The sequence below is a fragment of the Colobus angolensis genome, unplaced genomic scaffold, assembly GCF_000951035.1.
Source record: "Colobus angolensis palliatus isolate OR3802 unplaced genomic scaffold, Cang.pa_1.0 Scaffold289, whole genome shotgun sequence".
NCBI classification, from domain to species: domain Eukaryota; kingdom Metazoa; phylum Chordata; class Mammalia; order Primates; family Cercopithecidae; genus Colobus; species Colobus angolensis.
In genome coordinates, this window is record NW_012116143.1 from 2525297 (window position 1) to 2545591 (window position 20295).

The 20295-nt window shown below is 36.7% G+C and overlaps 1 protein-coding gene across 9 annotated transcripts in view; it reads left to right on the forward strand.

Annotated features, from left to right (window-relative positions):
• MECOM (MDS1 and EVI1 complex locus) overlaps positions 1–20295 on the forward strand; it is a 604775-nt gene that overhangs the window by 557113 nt on the left and 27367 nt on the right. For 6 of the 9 annotated variants that reach the window (XM_011949020.1, XM_011949023.1, XM_011949022.1 and 3 more), the window contains 5 exons: positions 2948–3164; positions 8189–8336; positions 9700–9853; positions 14508–15864; positions 18678–18765. In XM_011949020.1, coding sequence (XP_011804410.1) covers positions 2948–3164; positions 8189–8336; positions 9700–9853; positions 14508–15864; positions 18678–18765 — 1964 coding nt within the window. Of the gene's footprint in view, positions 1–2947; positions 3165–8188; positions 8337–9696; positions 9854–14507; positions 15865–18677; positions 18766–20295 lie in introns of all 9 variants that reach the window. The other 3 variants (XM_011949019.1, XM_011949021.1, XM_011949025.1) reach the window with 1 other exon arrangement.

Consider the following 20295-nt stretch of genomic DNA (forward strand, 5'->3'; position numbering starts at 1 on the left):
GTGGGGGGGCACGCTTTTGGTGCTCATTTTCCTCTTAGCAACTCTGACATGCAAGTAGCTTTAGAAACCTAGAATTCCCAATTAGCCTGATAGAGTTTGAGCCTGAAGGGGGTGGCTGGCCCAATGGGAAAGGGCTTTTTGGCAGCAAGGAGTTCTTAGATGATAAAGAACTGCAATCTGGGCTTTCTCTGGTGCAGTGAATATTTCATCTGTAAATGTTAGATCTAAAAAGGTTTTCAAACAATAATTTTTTAAAAATATTAATGGTTAAGTTAATACTCCAAAAGTTCTAAATAGAAGCGACTATTCTTTTAGGGCTGCCATTCATAAATTACTTTCCTTTACAACACTCTTGAACCCATCAGTTGCTTCTGGTTTTCAATGTATCATGTTTATATCCATACGTACACTACATATGTTACATATATTTCTTATAATATTTAAATGATGATTTGTATTTTATACTTCTAGGATTCAACTCTTCCTAGGAAAAAAAAATAAAACACATGCATTGCACACCTACTATATGATAGATATTATATATTCTCTCTATACTGTCTCATTTACTCTTCTATGCATAGAACCTGTGTGAAAGAAATTATATCCATTTTACATATAGGGAAACTGAGCCTAATTAAGGCTAAGTGAATTGTCCAAGAATGCATGGCTAGTAAGTGGTGGAGTCAGCATTCAACCCAAGATCGTTGCTGTCTCTGATACCTAGGCTTTTTCCATGCATTATGTAGCCTGGAGATTCTGTTTGTGTTCAGACTCTTGGCTGAGGTCCTAAATATAGATCTTAAACATATGAATAGTATTACAAACTATAGGAAATGGTTCTATTAACTAGCTAATGTCATTGAGAATCCTGTCTTTAGAGCCAAGTTCAGTTTTTTTAGAACACCTCCCTCTCTGGACCCTCTAAATCCAAAGACAAACTGTTGAATCTTAGAACACCTCTCTCTCTCGACCCTCTAAATCCAAAGAGAAACTGTTGAATCCACATGGTAATTTCTTTACCTTTGTGTTACCACTGTTACTGGTTTAGTTTAAACTAAACCAGCATCTTATGTGGATTTCTGCAGCAGTGTCTCAATTGGTCTCGCTGCTTGACTTCTCTTGCTGCAACTGGGGAAAATTCTTCTAAAAACCAAGTCTGAATATATCCCTGCTTTCCAACTTTCAGTGGCTGTTTTCCTTCTTAGCATAGACTTACAAAGCCCCTGGTGAGCTGCACCCCCTCCAACTTCATTTTGCATTCCTCCCTTACGTGTGCTCTGTGAACCTACCATACCTCAATACAGCCCTACCTTTCTGTGGATGTGCCATCTTTTTTGCCTCCATCACTGGTCTGTCCATGCTGTTCCCATTGCCTGAAATATGCCCCCTCCTTCCACTTCACCTGGCTGATTCTTACTCATTACAGAGCCTTTTCTGAACCTCCTTTCCCTGGATTTGATGGATTAGTCTTATTTCTCTAGGCTCCTTTAAGCCCTATGCTTTCATCCGCCATAAAATATATCACAGTCTCTTTGTTCATATGTATATCCTGTTAAATTTCTTATATATTCATTCCCTAGAAAAATGCCTAACATTTGGTAGGTGACTAAAGTATTCCCCCGAAAACATTCAGTCAATGAACAATTGAAGAGTAACATCTTCCTTGGCCATAGGTCTATAAAAGAGGGATTATGTGTCATATTGTTTGTCGTGGGTATTTTTTTTTTTTTTTTTTGAGGCGGAGTCTCGCTCTGTCGCCCGGACTGGAGTGCAGTGGCCAGATCTCAGCTCACTGCAAGCTCCGCCTCCTGGGTTTACGCCATTCTCCTGCCTCAGCCTCCCGAGTAGCTGGGACTACAGGCGCCCGCCACCTCGCCCGGCTAGTTTTTGTATTTTTTTTTTAGTAGAGACGGGGTTTCACCGTTTTAGCCAGGATGGTCTCGATCTCCTGACCTCGTGATCCGCCCGTCTCGGCCTCCCAAAGTGCTGGGATTACAGGCTTGAGCCACCGCGCCCGGCCTGTCGTGGGTATTTTTTATCAGTGTGAGCTGTTTTCAAGACTTCTGCGATTGTACCTGTGTGATCTGTGTGGAGTGTGGCTTTATGAGTGGGCTGAAAGCTATTCAAAAGACAAAAATAGAAACAATACCATCAGTACCTGACATTTTGTAACCTTGTTGTCTCGACACCCCACTACTACCATTTATTTATCTTATTGATTTAAAGTGCAAATTAATGATATGTTTGCTATTTAACAAAGCTATGCCAATTAGCACTGACCCTGGGGTAACATAAATTAGCCTAGAAGGGTAGTAAAAACATCCTGTGTCCCATTTTTAGTGATGATGAATGTTAAACCATTTCCCAGTTTGCTGACATTAACCAGGCTTAAGCATGGGTCAGATACAGACTCTGTGTCCCATGTTCTTTCCAGATAACATGGCACTGGCATAGTAAGAAGTGTATGAAATAGAAATGGTTTCAAAACCTTATACAACCACATAACTCTATACTCCCTGACTGTTTACATTTAACTTCTATGAACCTGAAATCCTCATCTGAAAACTAGGATAAAAATCTGACCTATAATTCCTCATAATCAGGTTTTAAGGAATGTCAGTAATCCATGTACAGGGTTGAGAAAATATATGATGCTCAGTAAGTCATATTTATTATTTTTAGTATTCTCTGAACCTGAAGAGGTTTAGTCATAAAGTTTTACTGATCAGGAGGATATACTCTAGTCATAGCCATTGCTTATGTTATTGTTCCAGTCTCTCTTCTGGGTTCTTCACATATGATATTTCTAATCCACATTAAAATTGACATGATAGAAATGACAATCAAATAATACCTATTACATCTCATAAAATTTGGTAAGATTGGCTCGTTTGTGATGGCAACTCCTGGCCACCCAATCCTAGTAACACCTGAATTGTTTTCACAGAAGAACGGCAATATCGCTGTGAAGACTGTGACCAGCTCTTTGAATCTAAGGCTGAACTAGCAGATCACCAAAAGTTTCCGTGCAGTACTCCTCACTCAGCATTTTCAATGGTTGAAGAGGACTTTCAGCAAAAACTCGAAAGTGAGAATGATCTCCAAGAGATACACACGATCCAGGAGTGTAAGGAATGTGACCAAGTTTTTCCTGATTTGCAAAGGTTAGAAATGGCATGTTGTACCACAAAACTTGTGTATTTATTCTGCAATGTTATGCTGAATTTTGAGGCTTTGTGCAGATAGAAAATTTGAAACTCCAAAGAGCTGGACAAATGCACTCGTGACATGTTCAGAAATCATATTTGCCTGGATATTCTCATCTGTCAAATATTTACAGTGAAATTGGAATTAGTTATTTTGATGTCACATGAAAAATAATGTTATATTATTATTAAATAGAGTTATTAAAAACTGAAGGCTTAACTTTATAGTAAATTATGATTTAGAGAAAGTATAAAGACTGCAGGAACAAATTAAAGTAATCATATATCAAGAAACAAGAAGCTACCCCTAGAAACATTCAGACAATTTTTGAAAGGACTAGATCTGGCATTCACTTAATGACAGGTAAATGATCTTTCGATAGAGCAGTAATTCATAGATTTAATTTCAACAATTTATCTAAATTGCATATATATAAAAGAATAAGAGAAGCTTGTTTGATTTCCCAAAGTGTTGAATTTCCTAAAAGGTAAAAGAGAAACACAATTATGTAAATGAGGTAATTCTTTAACACTTATTTTTAACACAATGAAAATCATATTTCAGTGACATGTTAACTTGTTATAGCCTTTTGAATTTTATTCTCTAACTTTTTAAAATTGCTGATAACAACACTAGAACCTACTTTTCGAAAAGTATATACTAATTGTACTACAGAATGGTCTTTAAGATCAGAACAGTTTAGAACAGTTAATGGATCTTTTTGTTTGTTTCTACCTAATGATTTTTGCCTTGGTCCACAAATAATTTTAATAATTGTATTCATTTACTTTGCTTTTAAATCTGGAAATTATCCTTGAAACCTGTAATCAGAATTTTAAATGCACATCACATTATATTTAAATGGGAACGGTAGTATATCAAATGGCCTTACTCAAGAATGGGAATTACTCAGACTTTGTCTTTGACAGTTCACCTTCAGTTTACCCTTTTGATTCCTTTCCTTCTTTCCTGAATCCTTTTATTCCTCTCATTTTCACCTCACGTGTTGCCCTACATCCTCTTCTCTTGGTTACACCTCTTTTAGGAAAGGATTTCATGTAGTAGTTGTTCACTTTAAGGCATAAATGACTAAAAGGCATCAAGCATAATCCTTTCTGTTGAGAAGATTGACTAGAAAGAATAAATATCTAGCTTTGAAAATTTAGGACTAATTTAGTTATTGGAGAGTAAACATTTTATGGAATAAGAGGGCTTTCCCAGAACCTTTTAAACTCACCTCTGCCACTTCATATAAATCTTCATAGAGAATAAATCAATTATGTGTGTTTAGCAAAGTGTGGATTTGTAATAAAAAAACCAGCATGTCCCCTTAATATAATTGTGCCCAAATTTAAAAAAAAATTAAGCTAATAAACACAAATGAGTAGGAAAATATTTATTCTGTAAAGTAATGTCTCTGGTGTCAGAAATAAAGTTGATTTCCTTCAGTTGTATTATAAAAAATAATGAATGGCATTATAAAGCAAAAATTGACAAACTAAACACTAAAATGTATTTCTTACTTCCTACTAAGAGTATACAGCAATACTTCTTGGGTGGAGAAAGCCTCTTAATCTGCCACGCTGTAAGATTAAGCCTGAGTCAACTCTATCTAATGCTGAAACCAACTGCTAGTTTAGTTAATTCAGTCAAACATTTAGTAGAAAACAATAAGGAAATCTAATTATCTGGCATTGTGTGAATTCTCAACATTTATATTTTGGCAGCCCAGCCATATGGATAAAGCACGTCACTATGCAATTGGATACTAATCATCCAACTGGTATTTTTGGTTATAAATTATATAATCTAGCCACATTCAGAGCCTTTATTTTCTGAATATTTTTTACTTTATTGAATGCTGTGTTGTCACTTTATACTTTAAATGATGAAAATTACTTTCCGGTCATGATCTACTCTTCTGCTGTCTATCCTTTATGTAAAATCTTGAGAAAAGAATGCAAACAAAAAAATAGAAACAAAGGATGATGTGCAAAAGGTAAAAGGAACTGAAAAGAACTCAAAAGGCTGATCAAGGCTCTATAGATTGAGATAAAATTCCATGAAAAGCAGAGAAATCTCACTGACTGACTGGATTGCTTCTATGTTTATGAAAGCAATGCACATTTACTTTTGTGAAAGTGACTTGCTTTTTCTGTGCTTTTTATTACTGATTAGCTGGAAGCTAATAATACTATGGGACAACATGGAGTTTCTGCTCGATTAGGAGAAGCAAAGAAGGGAAAATTCCTTTTGCTTTGTTATCTTTTTACCCCTACATGCCACATACTTATAATATACTCTTAAAATTAAGCCATATCCTTGGAATTAGGGGGAGGTATAAAACTCAACATATAGGCCAATCTTTTGCCACTAGATTTAAGGGTTTATGATTTGATATATAGTGTAGTGGCATATATATCATAAAATGGCTTGCCTTTATGGTTTGCTAGGGACGGACAGTGAAAATTGCAATCTGTACAGTGATTTTGGAGGATGTCCCTGACTCATTTCAATGTTAACAACAGTTGTTGCTATCTCTGTCTTAACTCTTTTATTAACATTCCACTCTGTAACAAACAGAGGATTACATATTGTAGATAAAGGTAGGGGCTTTCTTATGACTCCACATACCTGTACTCTCCTAGTACCTTTTGTTCACAGAGATATCACCACCTGTGCTCAGAATAGCATTTCCAACTCAGTTGATTCATGGAGCAGGAAAAATGAGTTCTTGTGCCAGTATGAATAGAGTTGTGGGGAGGAAGCTGAGAAAGAGACAATGTGTAGGAAATGCATTTCTAATTTACCAAGATATGAGAATGGGCACCATTTTCTTACATATACTCCCGCTCACACAGTCTGTATGACAACTGGATAATTTATCCTAGATGCGCAAAGGTCTTAATTGGTACTGATAGTTATAGTATTCATCCCACAAAGAAATAAAAGAAAATAAAAGAATGCTTTCCTGGTTGGTACTTTTTCTTTTCTATATAACTTTTTTATAGTGGAGCACTTCAAATATACACAAAACTAGAGAGAGGATAGTATTTTTTAAATCCCATATGTTCAGCTTTAATAATTATCACATGAAGTCAATCTTGTCACTATACCTGCTTTGAATTATTTGAAACAAATCCTGGACATTATATCATCTTATTCAAAAATAGTTTAGTATGTATCTATAGAAAGTAAGGACTCCTTAAAAACATAAGTTCAATACCACATTAAAAATAATTTCTTAATATTAACAAATATTCAGTAAGAGCACAAATTTCATCAGTTAGGAAGCTTAGTGTTTTGTTTGAATAAAGATCAAAATAAAGTCCACATATAGCAATTGCTTGGCAAGTCTGTTATGACTATTTGAATCTAAAGGTTCCCCCAGAGGGCAGTCTCTCTCTCTGTGTCTCTGTCTCTTTCTGTCTCTGTTTGTCTCTCTCTCCACCCCCTTCTTTCTCTTATTACAATTTATTTATAGAAAATTATAGAAGAAACCAAGTTGTTTTATTGTAGTGCTTCCCCCAGTCTGGATTCTGCTGTTTATATCATTGTGGTGTTAACATCTTTCCTGTAGACTTGTAGTTACATCCCAAGCCTTCGTTGGGATTTATGATCAGTGTTTCAGCAAGAAGATTTCATTGATGGTGTCATTTACTTCTACCCGAAGTCACATAATGGATTGCCGGATTCATTAACTCTTTAGGAGCCTCAAAACGAATGTATTCTAACTCTATCATTGTCTCATCATTTATTATCTGGATTAATTTTGCATAGAGAACCTTCCCTTCATAGCCTATTTGTTTACCCTGAAGTACAGTTCACATAGGAAAAGCAGATAGGTGCACAAATATTTTCCCTTTATTTACCAGTTTTAGGAATAATGATTTGGCTTTCCTGCATCTTCCTTGGGTGACCAGTGAGGATCTGTTTGTGTTTTGAAAAGAGTTGCAGTTCTTATTGATGCTTCACTTGCCCCACCTTTGGTCAGGCATCTCTTCAAGTTGGAACCCTAATTTTTTGGACATTATCTATAAATTTCTTGCCTTTTGTCATAACAAGATGTTCAGGGGCCATCTTGTGAATTTCATACTTCGGATTTGAAATAGGCAATTTTACCATGGAGTTCTGGTTGCTTTATTTGAGGGTAGTATCCCAGTGTGTTATGTGTGTATGTATTTAATCAATAAAGGTGTTGCAGACATCTTCTATCACAGTAATCCATTATCTATAATATTTGCTTTTCATTAAAATTATGCAGATTTCATATAGAAATTTTAGAAAATGGAGGCAAACATTTGAGAAGATAAAACATTTTAAACTTTAAAACAGAGAAACTATGCTTGTGAGAAACTTCTAATCATGTTTTTCTTTTAGGGGGCTTAAATACTGCACCCACTTAAAATATTACAAACTTTTTTCCCCCAGTTCTTAGGTTTTGTATATTATGTGTGTATACATACATATATATGTGTGTATATACACATACACACACGCACACACACACATCCATGCATCCATCCATCCATCCATCCATCCTAGGTTCACTAGAGATTATATACATTAGACAGAATACTTGCCTATGTATTATTCAGCATTTTCTGTTTGAGTGTTTATGATTCAATTAAGTGAGTATTAGCAATACGTGTTGCTGTTAGAATTGTGTAGTGAATCCAAAACTGGACAGCTTGTTGTTTATCATGCTCTTAAATTGGCAGATAATCCCTACCAGCTGTATCAGATGTATTTTCTAACAACAAGAGCACATCTTCATATTGGTGACACAGTCCAGGAGACACAGTTCTGGAAACATAAAATGCACTTTCATCTGTCACAAGCCTGTTTCTGCTCTTTCCTCCTTCTCAGTTCAACTCCTTTTCCTTCTTATTTCTTTAATTGTCAGTTGGATTAGCAATAAAATGATATTCTGTTTATGAATGCATCCTTTGTCTTTTAAAATCTGTTGTTCTCTTAACAGCCTAGAGAAACACATGCTGTCACATACTGAAGAGAGGGAATACAAGTGTGATCAGTGTCCCAAGGCATTTAACTGGAAGTCCAATTTAATTCGCCACCAGATGTCACATGACAGTGGAAAGCACTATGAATGTGAAAACTGTGCCAAGGTACAGTGAATTTGTAGGCTACTTGGCCTCTCTCTGTCATCCTGCTCTCTCTTAATCCATCACTTGCTACGATATATAAAAACAAGCCTTCGGAGGGGAAACTATAAATATCTTGAGAAAAGTACACTGAGTGTTGTATGTGAAAAGGCATTAGTAGAGTGTATAAAAACACTTAGTGGGTATCCTTTTATTTTTGTAAGGGAGGAAGTGAGGCTTAATGGTGAGTTCCAGAACTAGGTGTCAGACATCCTTGGTAAATTCCTGGTTCCGCTACTGATTTGCCAGCGTGGAGTTGCTTTATGGCCTTGTGGAGAATGAAAATTTTATCCAATTCATGTTACTGATTGCTTTTAATAGCAATTTGTGAGGAAGTCACATAAAATTTCTGAATGCCTATTCAGAAAGAACGGGTGACTCTTACATTTGCAGATTTTTCCAACCAAGGGCTCACCGTAAATTATGACTTGGTTCTAATTAAAATGTGTAGAGCCTCTGTCAGTGCTGAACAACATAAGGATGATATGGAAGTACTCAACTTAGACCATAACTGTGAACTATGGTAAAAGTAATTCACTTCTTTTAATTTCATGTTTCTTAATTAACTCAAAGATGTCCTGGTGTCATTAAAGTTGCTTTCTATTTCCAAAACACATTTCCTAGCATTTTAATAGCTCTTTTTTTATGCCAGTGGAAATTTCTGTACCCCACCAGGTTACTGGGTAATCATTCTCCTGTGATTACCTTGTTCTGTGCACATTAAAATTTCGTATGTTTTTTCCTCATAAAAAATTAAAGACATTTGAAATTTCTTTAGGGATGTTTTGCTCTCAGATGTGTTGAGTGGCTTTTTTATTTTTGTTTTTAGTACAATGTCTAAAGGAATGGTTTTAGCTTGCTGGTAAGTCACTGAAAGAGTGTTAGAATTTAACGCCCTAGGGAAACTCTTTAAATAGATTTAAGGTATGTTAGTCAAAATCCTCCAAATTTTTGTACACAATGTGTCTTTACTTAAAGGGTGAAAAAAGCACACGTTTTAATAATGGCATAACCAGCATTTTATTACTTAACTCAAGTCACTCTAAATGGTATCAAAAAGGCCTTTAATAAGGCCTAATGGTGCCATTCATTATTTGCTCAACTGATATCAGTGGATACACCATGCTAAGGATATAGAGCAGAATAATTTACAGTTCCTACCCTAGAGGAGAGTACATTTTGGAAATTGGAGGAGAGTACACTTTTGGTCTTTGGGGTAAAGAAAAATAAAACAAATAAGCAAAATTTCTTCTTGAGTCATCCCGGGTCTTCTTTATTGTGCCCTTGAGTTAAGTTTCTTGATTAATCAGTACTCATTTCCTAGCAGGTTTTCACGGACCCTAGCAACCTTCAGCGGCACATTCGCTCTCAGCATGTCGGTGCCCGGGCCCATGCATGCCCGGAGTGTGGCAAAACGTTTGCCACTTCGTCGGGCCTCAAACAACACAAGCACATCCACAGCAGTGTGAAGCCCTTTATCTGTAAGTTTTCAACACTCCAGCCCTCCTTCCCACATCTGTCTCTCCTCCAAAAGGCACTGTGACCAGGAGAGTGACTGCACATGGCCTTTAGAGGGTCACTGTGTTAGCTATTTATGGTCCAATACAGTAGGGCTATTTATGATTACAAGTAAATCTTTTATAATCAGATCCATGGTATTTTGTCCTTGAATCCTGAGGTGTTTTCTTTTAGAACAAATAAATCACAGGTAGAGAAAAGAAAAGTCTAGATAATCAAAGGGAAATCTCTCAGGTTGTAGGATTTAATCAGGACAATCAGATTTGTCTCATATCGTAAATGTTCATGGCTTTGTAAAGCAGCAAATAGCAGATATCACTAAATAAGATGAAGTGATTGGCCGGGCGCGGTGGCTCAAGCCTGTAATCCCAGCACTTTGGGAGGCCGAGACGGGCGGATCATGAGGTCAGGAGATCGAGACCATCCTGGCTAACACGGTGAAACCCCGTCTCTACTAAAAAATACAAAAAACTAGCCGGGCGAGGTGGCGGGCGCCTGTAGTCCCAGCTGCTCGGGAGGCTGAGGCAGGAGAATGGCGTAAACTCGGGAGGCGGAGCTTGCAGTGAGCTGAGATCCGGCCACTGGACTCCAGCCTGGGCGACAGAGCGAGACTCCGTCTCAAAAAAAAAAGATGAAGTGATTAAAAACCTGTTCTGGAATAGAAAGAGCTGGAAGAGCCCCACCTGGGAAGTGGGCTTACGGCTCTGTGTGCATGTATGTGAGTATACGTGTATGGAGAGAGCAAGGAGGATGAAATGCTTTTTAATCTACCCATTGTTACCGATCACAGGCTGTTGGATCTGTAGTTCTCTGTTACTTGAAGAAAAGCAGAACATTTTCACTTAGATGCTGGACATGCTGTTTCTCCTACCCACTGCACCAAAGCAAGTTTATAGGCAATGTGCTTTTAGGGGACATCTGATCTGACCACCTACTTGGAACATCCCTGTACAGAGCACTGTAGTAACATCCTTCAGATACAATAAAACTCAGCTCTCATTTGCTTTTTCTTCTCTTCACCCACTCCTATTCTCTGTATTGTGCTCAAACATTTTTTAAGTAAAATCAGTTGTTCTTAGTCTACCTGGGCAAAAATTCTGGGCTTCTTTGATTCCATGGCTTGGCTGGACATATAAATACAATGACTTATTGAGTTGTGCTACAAACTTCAAGACTGATTTTGGACCCAGATACGCATAGAATTGGTAGAAGCATACTCAGCACTTGGCAAGACCTCTGACTTTGGTTTCTAATAGGTATATGAGACACTACTACAGGACCTGATGGAAAAAACTAATTTTCAGTGCCAACATGGAGATGTCAGAGACTAACTCTGCTTTGCCTTGACACAGCCTTCTTTTGTGTGTCCAAGCACCAAAAGAGCTTTTCTTTCCTTTTCCAGCTTACACTAGAGTCCTGTTTTGCTCATATGTTCTTCTGTTCCCTGGGTGAAGAGGACTAGCAGATAAACAAAAGGGTGCTCTCGTCTCCCTTGGGGAAGCTCTGTTGAAGGTCACGGGAAATAAAGCATTCAATAGAAATTTTAGACTTCTTGTCTCAAAAAGGCATTCCTGACTCTTAAGTCTTAATGCCCTGAAAATGTACTTGGAAGTACTACAGGCATACGATATTAAATAGTTCATTTATTTCTGATTCCTCAGAAATAAATTTTGGTAAGTTTTATTATGTTTTGATGTGAAAAGAACTAGAATAAACCACAAAGAATTCTGATCACTCATTTAATGCTTTCTCTATTATTTAAAATAAAAGTCAGAAAATATAGACTTCTACTCTTGAAGATTCTGGGATCTGGAATTATAATTGTGTTGAAGACAAATGTTTCACTTTAAAGTGTCACAGGGTGTCCCTTTCCAATCAGATTGCATAAAGTATTTCCCTTGAATGATTTTCAGTAATTATTGGTAAATTTAAATAGCAGATGGCATTTTTTAAAATTTAAAATCTGACAGAGAACCATGGAGTAATTATGAATAATAGCCATGTAATTTCAGAACAAAAGAGTTTAAAGATCAGGAAATGGTGCGGAGACTTGAGTGGAGGAGGTTCACCTAGGGCTGATATCTGTTTCTCACCAGAAGGCCACACACCACGATTTACCCCCACTGGTGTGTTTATGGCAACTGTCTCTTATTACAGTGTGCTGCCACGCTTGAGCCCAAAGTTACCAGTGCTAAGGTAATTACTCACTGCCTTTACAGAAACCTCCAGCTTTCCCAAATAGAAACCACATGCTCTAATAGGCTGAATATATTCAAAATGCCTCTTAATTTGTTTAATAAGTAGAAAAATGCAATGTTAACTGCTGGCTAATTCCTTATTACTGAGAAAATTACAGTAGAGTACAGACTTCAACATCAATTGAACCAGTTTACCTGGAGGCCTGGTAGTTTGTAGTATGCCAGGCCCGTCCTTCAAGTGCTGAAAACAAAGCCTCTGCCTAAGAAAACATCCCAGATTCAATGTTCTTGAGCCCCGACACAGACACCACTCAGTCATGTAACAAAGGGTGCCACCAGAAAAGTCAGCTGAACTTCTGTTACTCCAATAGAGAGAAGCTCTTGATTTTTTTAAAGCCATCTGATTGTAAGAAAGAAGTGTGGAGAGCAACATTTCCTTACCAATAAATGACAAGCCTTTGAAAAACTTAACGTCTTGGTTGAATACTCATCAAGACATTTTTTCAATGCCTTTTAAGAGGTGTTGCTTTCGTACTTTTTATAATTCCAATAATAAAATGTTGTTATTGCTTGTAGCTGAATTATTCTAATATATCTAGTGAATGTCTGATGTTTCTACCTTCTCCATGATATGATTTTAATTAGTGTATCAAACAATTTAAGTTAGATGTATATTTGTAGTGTGTGGTTAAATCGTATATAGTTTTAAAGCCGACTCTGGTCAATATATTCTGGTAAAATAATTTGAAAAGATGTCACCCACATCTTCTATTCCCATTAAAATGCATGTTATAGCCTCTATAATGTGATTCATCCCACAATTGAAGGCACCTTTAATATTACCAAACGCATTGATATATGCAACAATACAGTTTAACATTTAGTAGTAAAAGAAAGAGATATACCCTCACTTAGTACTTCTTGTTTGGATGTATGTGGGATAATCCAAGTTCTGGGTGAGTTTTGCTTGACTGAAAGTTTATAAAATCTCCTTGGCATGGGGTTTTCATTTTACTTTATTTTATTTTTTGATTATTATTGCTTTGACTTAGAAGCACAACCATTCTGCACTTAAAGGCAGCCATTGTATGAAAGCAATAAGTGTTGCATTTTGTCTTCAATTTAATTTCTTAAAATAAATTTGTTTCAACAATTACCAACGAGGTACATCTTGTTTCTGCATATATTGAACATGCACAGAAGTGTTAAAGTAAGCTCACACATAAACGTGGCTCAATCCCATAAAGTAAAATAAAAAAATATGATGCTCAGGGTACTGATACTGTATTCCTGCTGGACCATGAAGTGAGTGAGGAATTTTACCTGGTAAAGGAGTTGTTAAGGGTTGCAAAGTTTGGTCATAAAATATACTTGGCTACAGTATATTTGTGTGTGAGGAGTACAGTATACATGTGTGAGGAGGGAGATTCTACTTTACTGGCAAATTCTTAGTGAAGAGGCATATTTCACAGCTGCGCCCAATGCTGTGCCCTTCTTTCTGGATTAGAGCTTTCACAGTGCTCTCCCCTACTGACCATAGCTGGCTATCACACACTGGAGTCAAACCTGAGATTACCAGTGTAGATATGACAACAAGTGGACATGTTTCCCAAGGACGGGGGTTTCATAAATGCAGGAAGGTTAGTGCAACCACTGGTGTGAGGGGAAGTCAGAGGACGTGATCATAGTTCATGGGAACCAGCAATGCAGGATGGGCTACATTCAATTTAGTTTCCTTTGCAGGCTTAAAATAGAGCCATTGTAAATTATGTCAGTCTTTCTCAAATCATGAAAATGATTGTTAAAAAAAGTCTCAGAATACACAATGTGCATTGTTGTGTGGCTTTGATGTGTGAATGATGAGAGCATATGATATAATACCAATTAAATAATAGCAGGGCAGTCACAGGCTTTTTCCCCAAAGGGAGAGGCAATAAAGGTGAAGTTTCTGGTTGAGGATGTTTTATTTTGTTTTGGTGCCTACAAAATAGAGTTTTTAAGTACTCTAAAATTTGAAAGGGATTCTTGTTATGTTTCAGATGTAATACATTTTAAGACTTTAATTTTCAACATTATATTAGTATAATTGTGTGGAGAATCAATGCATGATGGAATTTAACTTTCCATAAATATTTAAATACACAAATATTATGCAAAATATTGCACAATGGTGGTGACAAAATATATATACCTATATATATGAAATATTTGTGCTGCCTCAAGACATTTGTCAGGTTGGTTGCCTTGCTTTGGAATCTAGTGAAATGGGGTTTTCTGTGTTTGGAGCACCCAGATTGGTGCCTCCAATGTCTTTTACTAGCTTCCTAATTGAAATTTTGAGTAAACCAATTGTGATATTTGCTAAATTCAGAAGCAATTGACATAAAGCCTGAGATTCTTTTTTGTTGTTTGCACACAGGTGAGGTCTGCCATAAATCCTATACTCAGTTTTCAAACCTTTGCCGTCATAAGCGCATGCATGCTGATTGCAGAACCCAAATCAAGTGCAAAGACTGTGGACAAATGTTCAGCACTACGTCTTCCTTAAATAAACACAGGAGGTTTTGTGAGGGCAAGAACCATTTTGCGGCAGGTGGATTTTTTGGCCAAGGCATTTCACTTCCTGGAACCCCAGCTATGGATAAAACGTCCATGGTTAATATGAGTCATGCCAACCCGGGCCTTGCTGACTATTTTGGCGCCAATAGGCATCCTGCTGGTCTTACCTTTCCAACAGCTCCTGGATTTTCTTTTAGCTTCCCTGGTCTGTTTCCTTCCGGCTTGTACCACAGGCCTCCTTTGATACCTGCTAGTTCTCCTGTTAAAGGACTATCAAGTACTGAACAGACAAACAAAAGTCAAAGTCCCCTCATGACACATCCTCAGATACTGCCAGCTACACAGGATATTTTGAAGGCACTATCTAAACACCCATCTGTAGGGGACAATAAGCCAGTGGAGCTCCAGCCCGAGAGGTCCTCTGAAGAGAGGCCCCTTGAGAAAATCAGTGACCAGTCAGAGAGTAGTGACCTTGATGATGTCAGTACACCAAGTGGCAGTGACCTGGAAACAACCTCGGGCTCTGATCTGGAAAGTGACATTGAAAGTGATAAAGAGAAATTTAAAGAAAATGGTAAAATGTTCAAAGACAAAGTAAGCCCTCTTCAGAATCTGGCTTCAATAAATAATAAGAAAGAATACAGCAATCATTCCATTTTCTCACCATCTTTAGAGGAGCAGACTGCGGTGTCAGGAGCTGTGAATGATTCTATAAAGGCTATTGCTTCTATTGCTGAAAAATACTTTGGTTCAACAGGACTGGTGGGGCTGCAAGACAAAAAAGTTGGAGCTTTACCTTACCCTTCCATGTTTCCCCTCCCATTTTTTCCAGCATTCTCTCAATCAATGTACCCATTTCCTGATAGAGACTTGAGATCGTTACCTTTGAAAATGGAACCCCAATCACCAGGTGAAGTAAAGAAACTGCAGAAGGGCAGCTCTGAGTCCCCCTTTGATCTCACCACTAAACGAAAAGATGAGAAGCCCTTGACTCCAGTCCCCTCCAAGCCTCCAGTGACGCCTGCCACAAGCCAAGACCAGCCCCTGGATCTAAGTATGGGCAGTAGGAGTAGAGCCAGTGGGACAAAGCTGACTGAGCCTCGAAAAAACCACGTGTTTGGGGAAAAAAAAGGAAGCAATGTCGAATCAAGACCTGCTTCAGATGGTTCCTTGCAGCATGCAAGACCCACTCCTTTCTTTATGGACCCTATTTACAGGTAAGCGTGTATGGGAGATGACAAAATATGAACAGATGTATGAAAGGTGTTATTTACACTGTAAAGTGATGGCTTTTTAACACGTCATTTTTACTATTATTATAAAACAGAGTGAAGTTGTTTGATCTAGTGAACTCATTTTTTATTCTGAAAGTTGGATCATTCTGTTTGAACTTATTTTTAGATGTTTCTGAAGTTGGGGGTTTGGAATAGGACTACAGAATTTTTTTCCCTTGACAATAAATTTATTTTTAAACACTTTATTTGGAGTGGAAAATATGGGAAAATCATATTTAAAGTAAATTGTCAAGTGGCGGAAGAATGAGGATCCTGAAGGATTAATGCAAATATGCATGGGTACTAAAATGGGTCAGGTTTTTTGGAATAGGGGGGGATATATAACAGCAAGAGTCCACTCTTTGTTAACCTACCAACATATCCTTAATAAGGGCTAGTCATATTGTTTCTAAGTAACTCTCTCAGGAGCCCCCAAGTAAATGAAATATTAATCACAGAGTATGTTTTGTACATAATATGAGTAGTTGGCATAAAAAAGTCTCTGTTTAATAGCTTCATTATCTGGTTTCCTTTGATGTAGCAAAAAAGTCTTGGGGTGAAACATACAAGTTTAATACAAGATCTTTTTGGCAATATTCAGTAATATTCACTTGACCAAAGTGATTTAGTTTTAAAATACTAGTGTTCTTTAAATGGGTATGAATAATATGTTTGTTACATATTTTGAATATTACAAACATTTTCATATTTACTTTCTCATTCTAATCTTGAACATTGTCAAGAGTTCATGGAACATGCGGATAATTTTTTATTGAACTTATCTAACATTGGAGTATTTTCATATTTTGCCTAATTCTCTTTTGTGAAGAGGAAGTGTGCTATTATTTAATTCAACAGTATTTATCAAGTCAATATTACTTAATGGGTACTAGAGCTGCAAGTTCTTCTCACTTAAAACTCTTCTATGTATATATATATATATATATATATTTTTTTTTTTTTTTTTTTTTTGAGACGGAGTCTCGCTCTGTCGCCCGGGCTGGAGTGCAGTGGCCGGTTCTCAGCTCACTGCAAGCTCTGCCTCCCGGGTTTATGGCATTCTCCTGCCTCAGCCTCCGAGTAGCTGGGACTACAGGCGCCCGCCACCACGCCCGGCTAGTTTTTTGTATTTTTTAGTAGAGACGGGGTTTCACCGTGTTACCCAGGATGGTCTCGATCTCCTGACCTCGTGATCCGCCTGTCTCGGCCTCCCAAAGCTCTGGGATTACAGGCTTGAGCCACCGCACCCGGCTCTTCTATGTATATTATCTACAACGCATTAACAAGGAAACACTGTCAGTACGGAAAGAACTACCCTCACTTGAATATGATAAAGTATTATGAAAGGACAATACAAAATGTCTCAGTCCTGTCAGTACCAATTTTGGTTACTCTTTAAAATTATTATATCTTAATTCCTTTGGCAGTCCTGTTACTAGAGAAGGAAAAAAAAGACAAACATGTCTTCCGTATTTTGTGTGTAGATTGTATGTCACACATTTCGGGTCAGGTCATATTTCCAACTCAGTGATGTGTCTCAGTCCTTTGTTAAGATAATTTTTCAGACTTTCCGTTTTATACCCTCTCAATAGCAACTGGCTTCCAATTCTTCCACACATCTCTTGCACTCATCCTCATCACCTACTAGCATTCCTCTTACTGTGATCTCCAACATCTCTCTGGTGCTTGTCTCAATTAAGACCTAGGCCTGTCATTTTGCCAAACTCATGAAAGACCTAGAACCCAGTTTTAGTGGCAGACTTGGGTTGAAATCTTAGCCTTCTCATGTCTGAGACTTAAAAAAAATCCATAAAATGTATAAACATCACCTACTTCAATAAATGAAATAATATATGCAACACACATATATCACATATATAATACCAATAAGTGGTAGCTATTTTATTCTGCTTTAAGAGTGCATACATCTAAAAGTATTTTTAATTACCAAGTTGGTAAAAGGAATTAATTCAACATAGATATATTATTTCCCTATGTGCTTAATACAAAACAGGATGGCAAACATTTCTAAAGCAGAAGGGATATATAGGTAAGTTTTACGTGTCTTTCTCTCTTCAGAAAGCTCCCCATTCTCTTCTCACCACACCCATCCTATCTGCCTGCCTTCTTTATCAGCAGTGGCATCCAAAGAGCATATATGCTCTCTCTCTGAATATATATTAAATATAATTTAAATAAAATATTTATATATTAATATATTATGCTATACATTTAAATATAAATATATATTGAGAGAGAGAGAGAACTTCAAAGAGTGGCTAGCAGTGTATGTGCTTGGAAATGCCCTTACTATTATTGACAAATACGGAAGGAATAGAGTGCATATTTGGGAGAACACTTTCTTGGTAGAAAATGGCTGTAGTATTCAAAATCAGCCTTGACCTCATGATTTCAAAATCATCACGCATTCTTGTCTACATTTGGAATGGAAAGGTACTGAATTTGTGACAAATATCTCTAATTTAGTGACTCCTCATTTTTCACATTTTCTCATTATTCTTATTCCTAGTCATTCAGTAGGGTTTTTCCATTATAAATAGGATCCTCCCTCCTTAAGTACCTGGGAGTGTCATGAGTAACCTCCAAGAAATGGACAGATGTCTTTATATTTTTATGAGTGTGCTTCCCAGAAACCTACCGTTGGCTTTATTGTTAGATGCTTTAAATGTCAGTGATTATGCAGTGATTGATATGTGAGACTGATTCATCTCCAAAATCTAATTTTAACCTTTCAGAGTAGAGAAAAGAAAACTAACTGACCCACTTGAAGCTTTAAAAGAGAAATACTTGAGGCCTTCTCCAGGATTCTTGTTTCACCCACAAGTAAGTATTTTGGATTTGAGATTTCCAGCTTGTAAACTAACTTGTTGATCCTGAAAAGCAGGTGCAATGAAATGAAAGACATCTTGAGAACATTAGGATTTCCTATGACGCTGCTGTGGAAGAACACAGGAAATTCTAGCAGAATTAAAACCCAAGCTCTTTAAAGAAAAATTAGTTAATATATGTGTAAAGATAACATGGTTTCAGTGTTAAATGATTGTCTGCTATTAACTGTTTATTGAGTTAAAGTGCATTTTGGAGTGAGCAGGACTCAGTTAAGAAAATAAATATCCAAGCTGTGCTTTGTGTGTGGTGGTTGCTGATACTGAGAAACAGATCATACTGTGACTCGTCCCAAACTCATGAAGGTCATTCTTGTTCCTTTAGAGCTTAGATAAAAACAGGAAATGAGTCTACCTGACAAGTTGTTACCACAGAGGGTGAAGGAATTTATCTAGAGACCACTGAGCATTCCAGCAAAGCTCTGTAATTGCACAAGAATTCACCACAATGCAAAGTGCTATTTGCTGAATAGAGTTGTGTTCATTTATCAAAATATATACAGTCTATCATTGCAAGGAAAATACAAAGCAGCACTATCTCTAATTGGTTCATCCTAAAGTCCTTATACATTTAGTAATTTTAAAAAATGGGTTTACATATCAACCACCATCTGGAAAATCGTACTGAAAGAACAAATACGGTATATAAACATCTTGAATAAGGTGTCTTAATTTAAAATTTATTTTACTTTTGTTTAAAGGGTGCAAACTCTGGTCTTTATAGATAGCAACATTTTAATGAAACTTCTTAAAAACAGAGTAAACTAATTTGTTCTGTTGCAATATGTACAAACAAAAAATGATGGTTCTCTAATAAAATCGGGGGAGTTTATGCCAGCTGTCTTATGGAGAGCTATGAGGTAATTAAATTAATCAAATCAAGATAATGGGATATGATTCTTTTTTCCTTTTCCTTTCTGTTACCTCTTTTACACTTTTTCAAGTATCTTTCCAGAGTCCTGAATAAAGAGTATGAGTGTTGTAACACAATCTTCTGGGTTAGTTGGATAAATCTACTATTGCTAAAAACCTCTCACTCCCTTTCAAAATGAGATAATGTATGGTTTAGCAGTAAAAGTTTTAGAAACATTCCAGTTAGTATTAATTTTATATAGGAAGATTAAAGGATGTTATTCACATGTTTACTTTATGGAAAAGAAGTAAGTTACAAAACAGTTAATGTTTATCGGGACTATATTTTATATTTAGACTGATCTAAGTAGTACTTGTAAAGTTTCATAGGCTAATAAACTGGAATGTAGCACATATTTTGTGTCAGATATTGTACAAAAAGTACATCTCTCCTGATAGCTTCCTGTATAATTTTAAGTAAATATGTATGAGGATATAATATTCATATATGCATTAATGTTATAATAATTAATTACAGTACTATTAATTACAGAAATCATGATTTTCATGTTCTGCTAATCTTTACAATTTGGTAATTAACCATTTCAAAATTGAG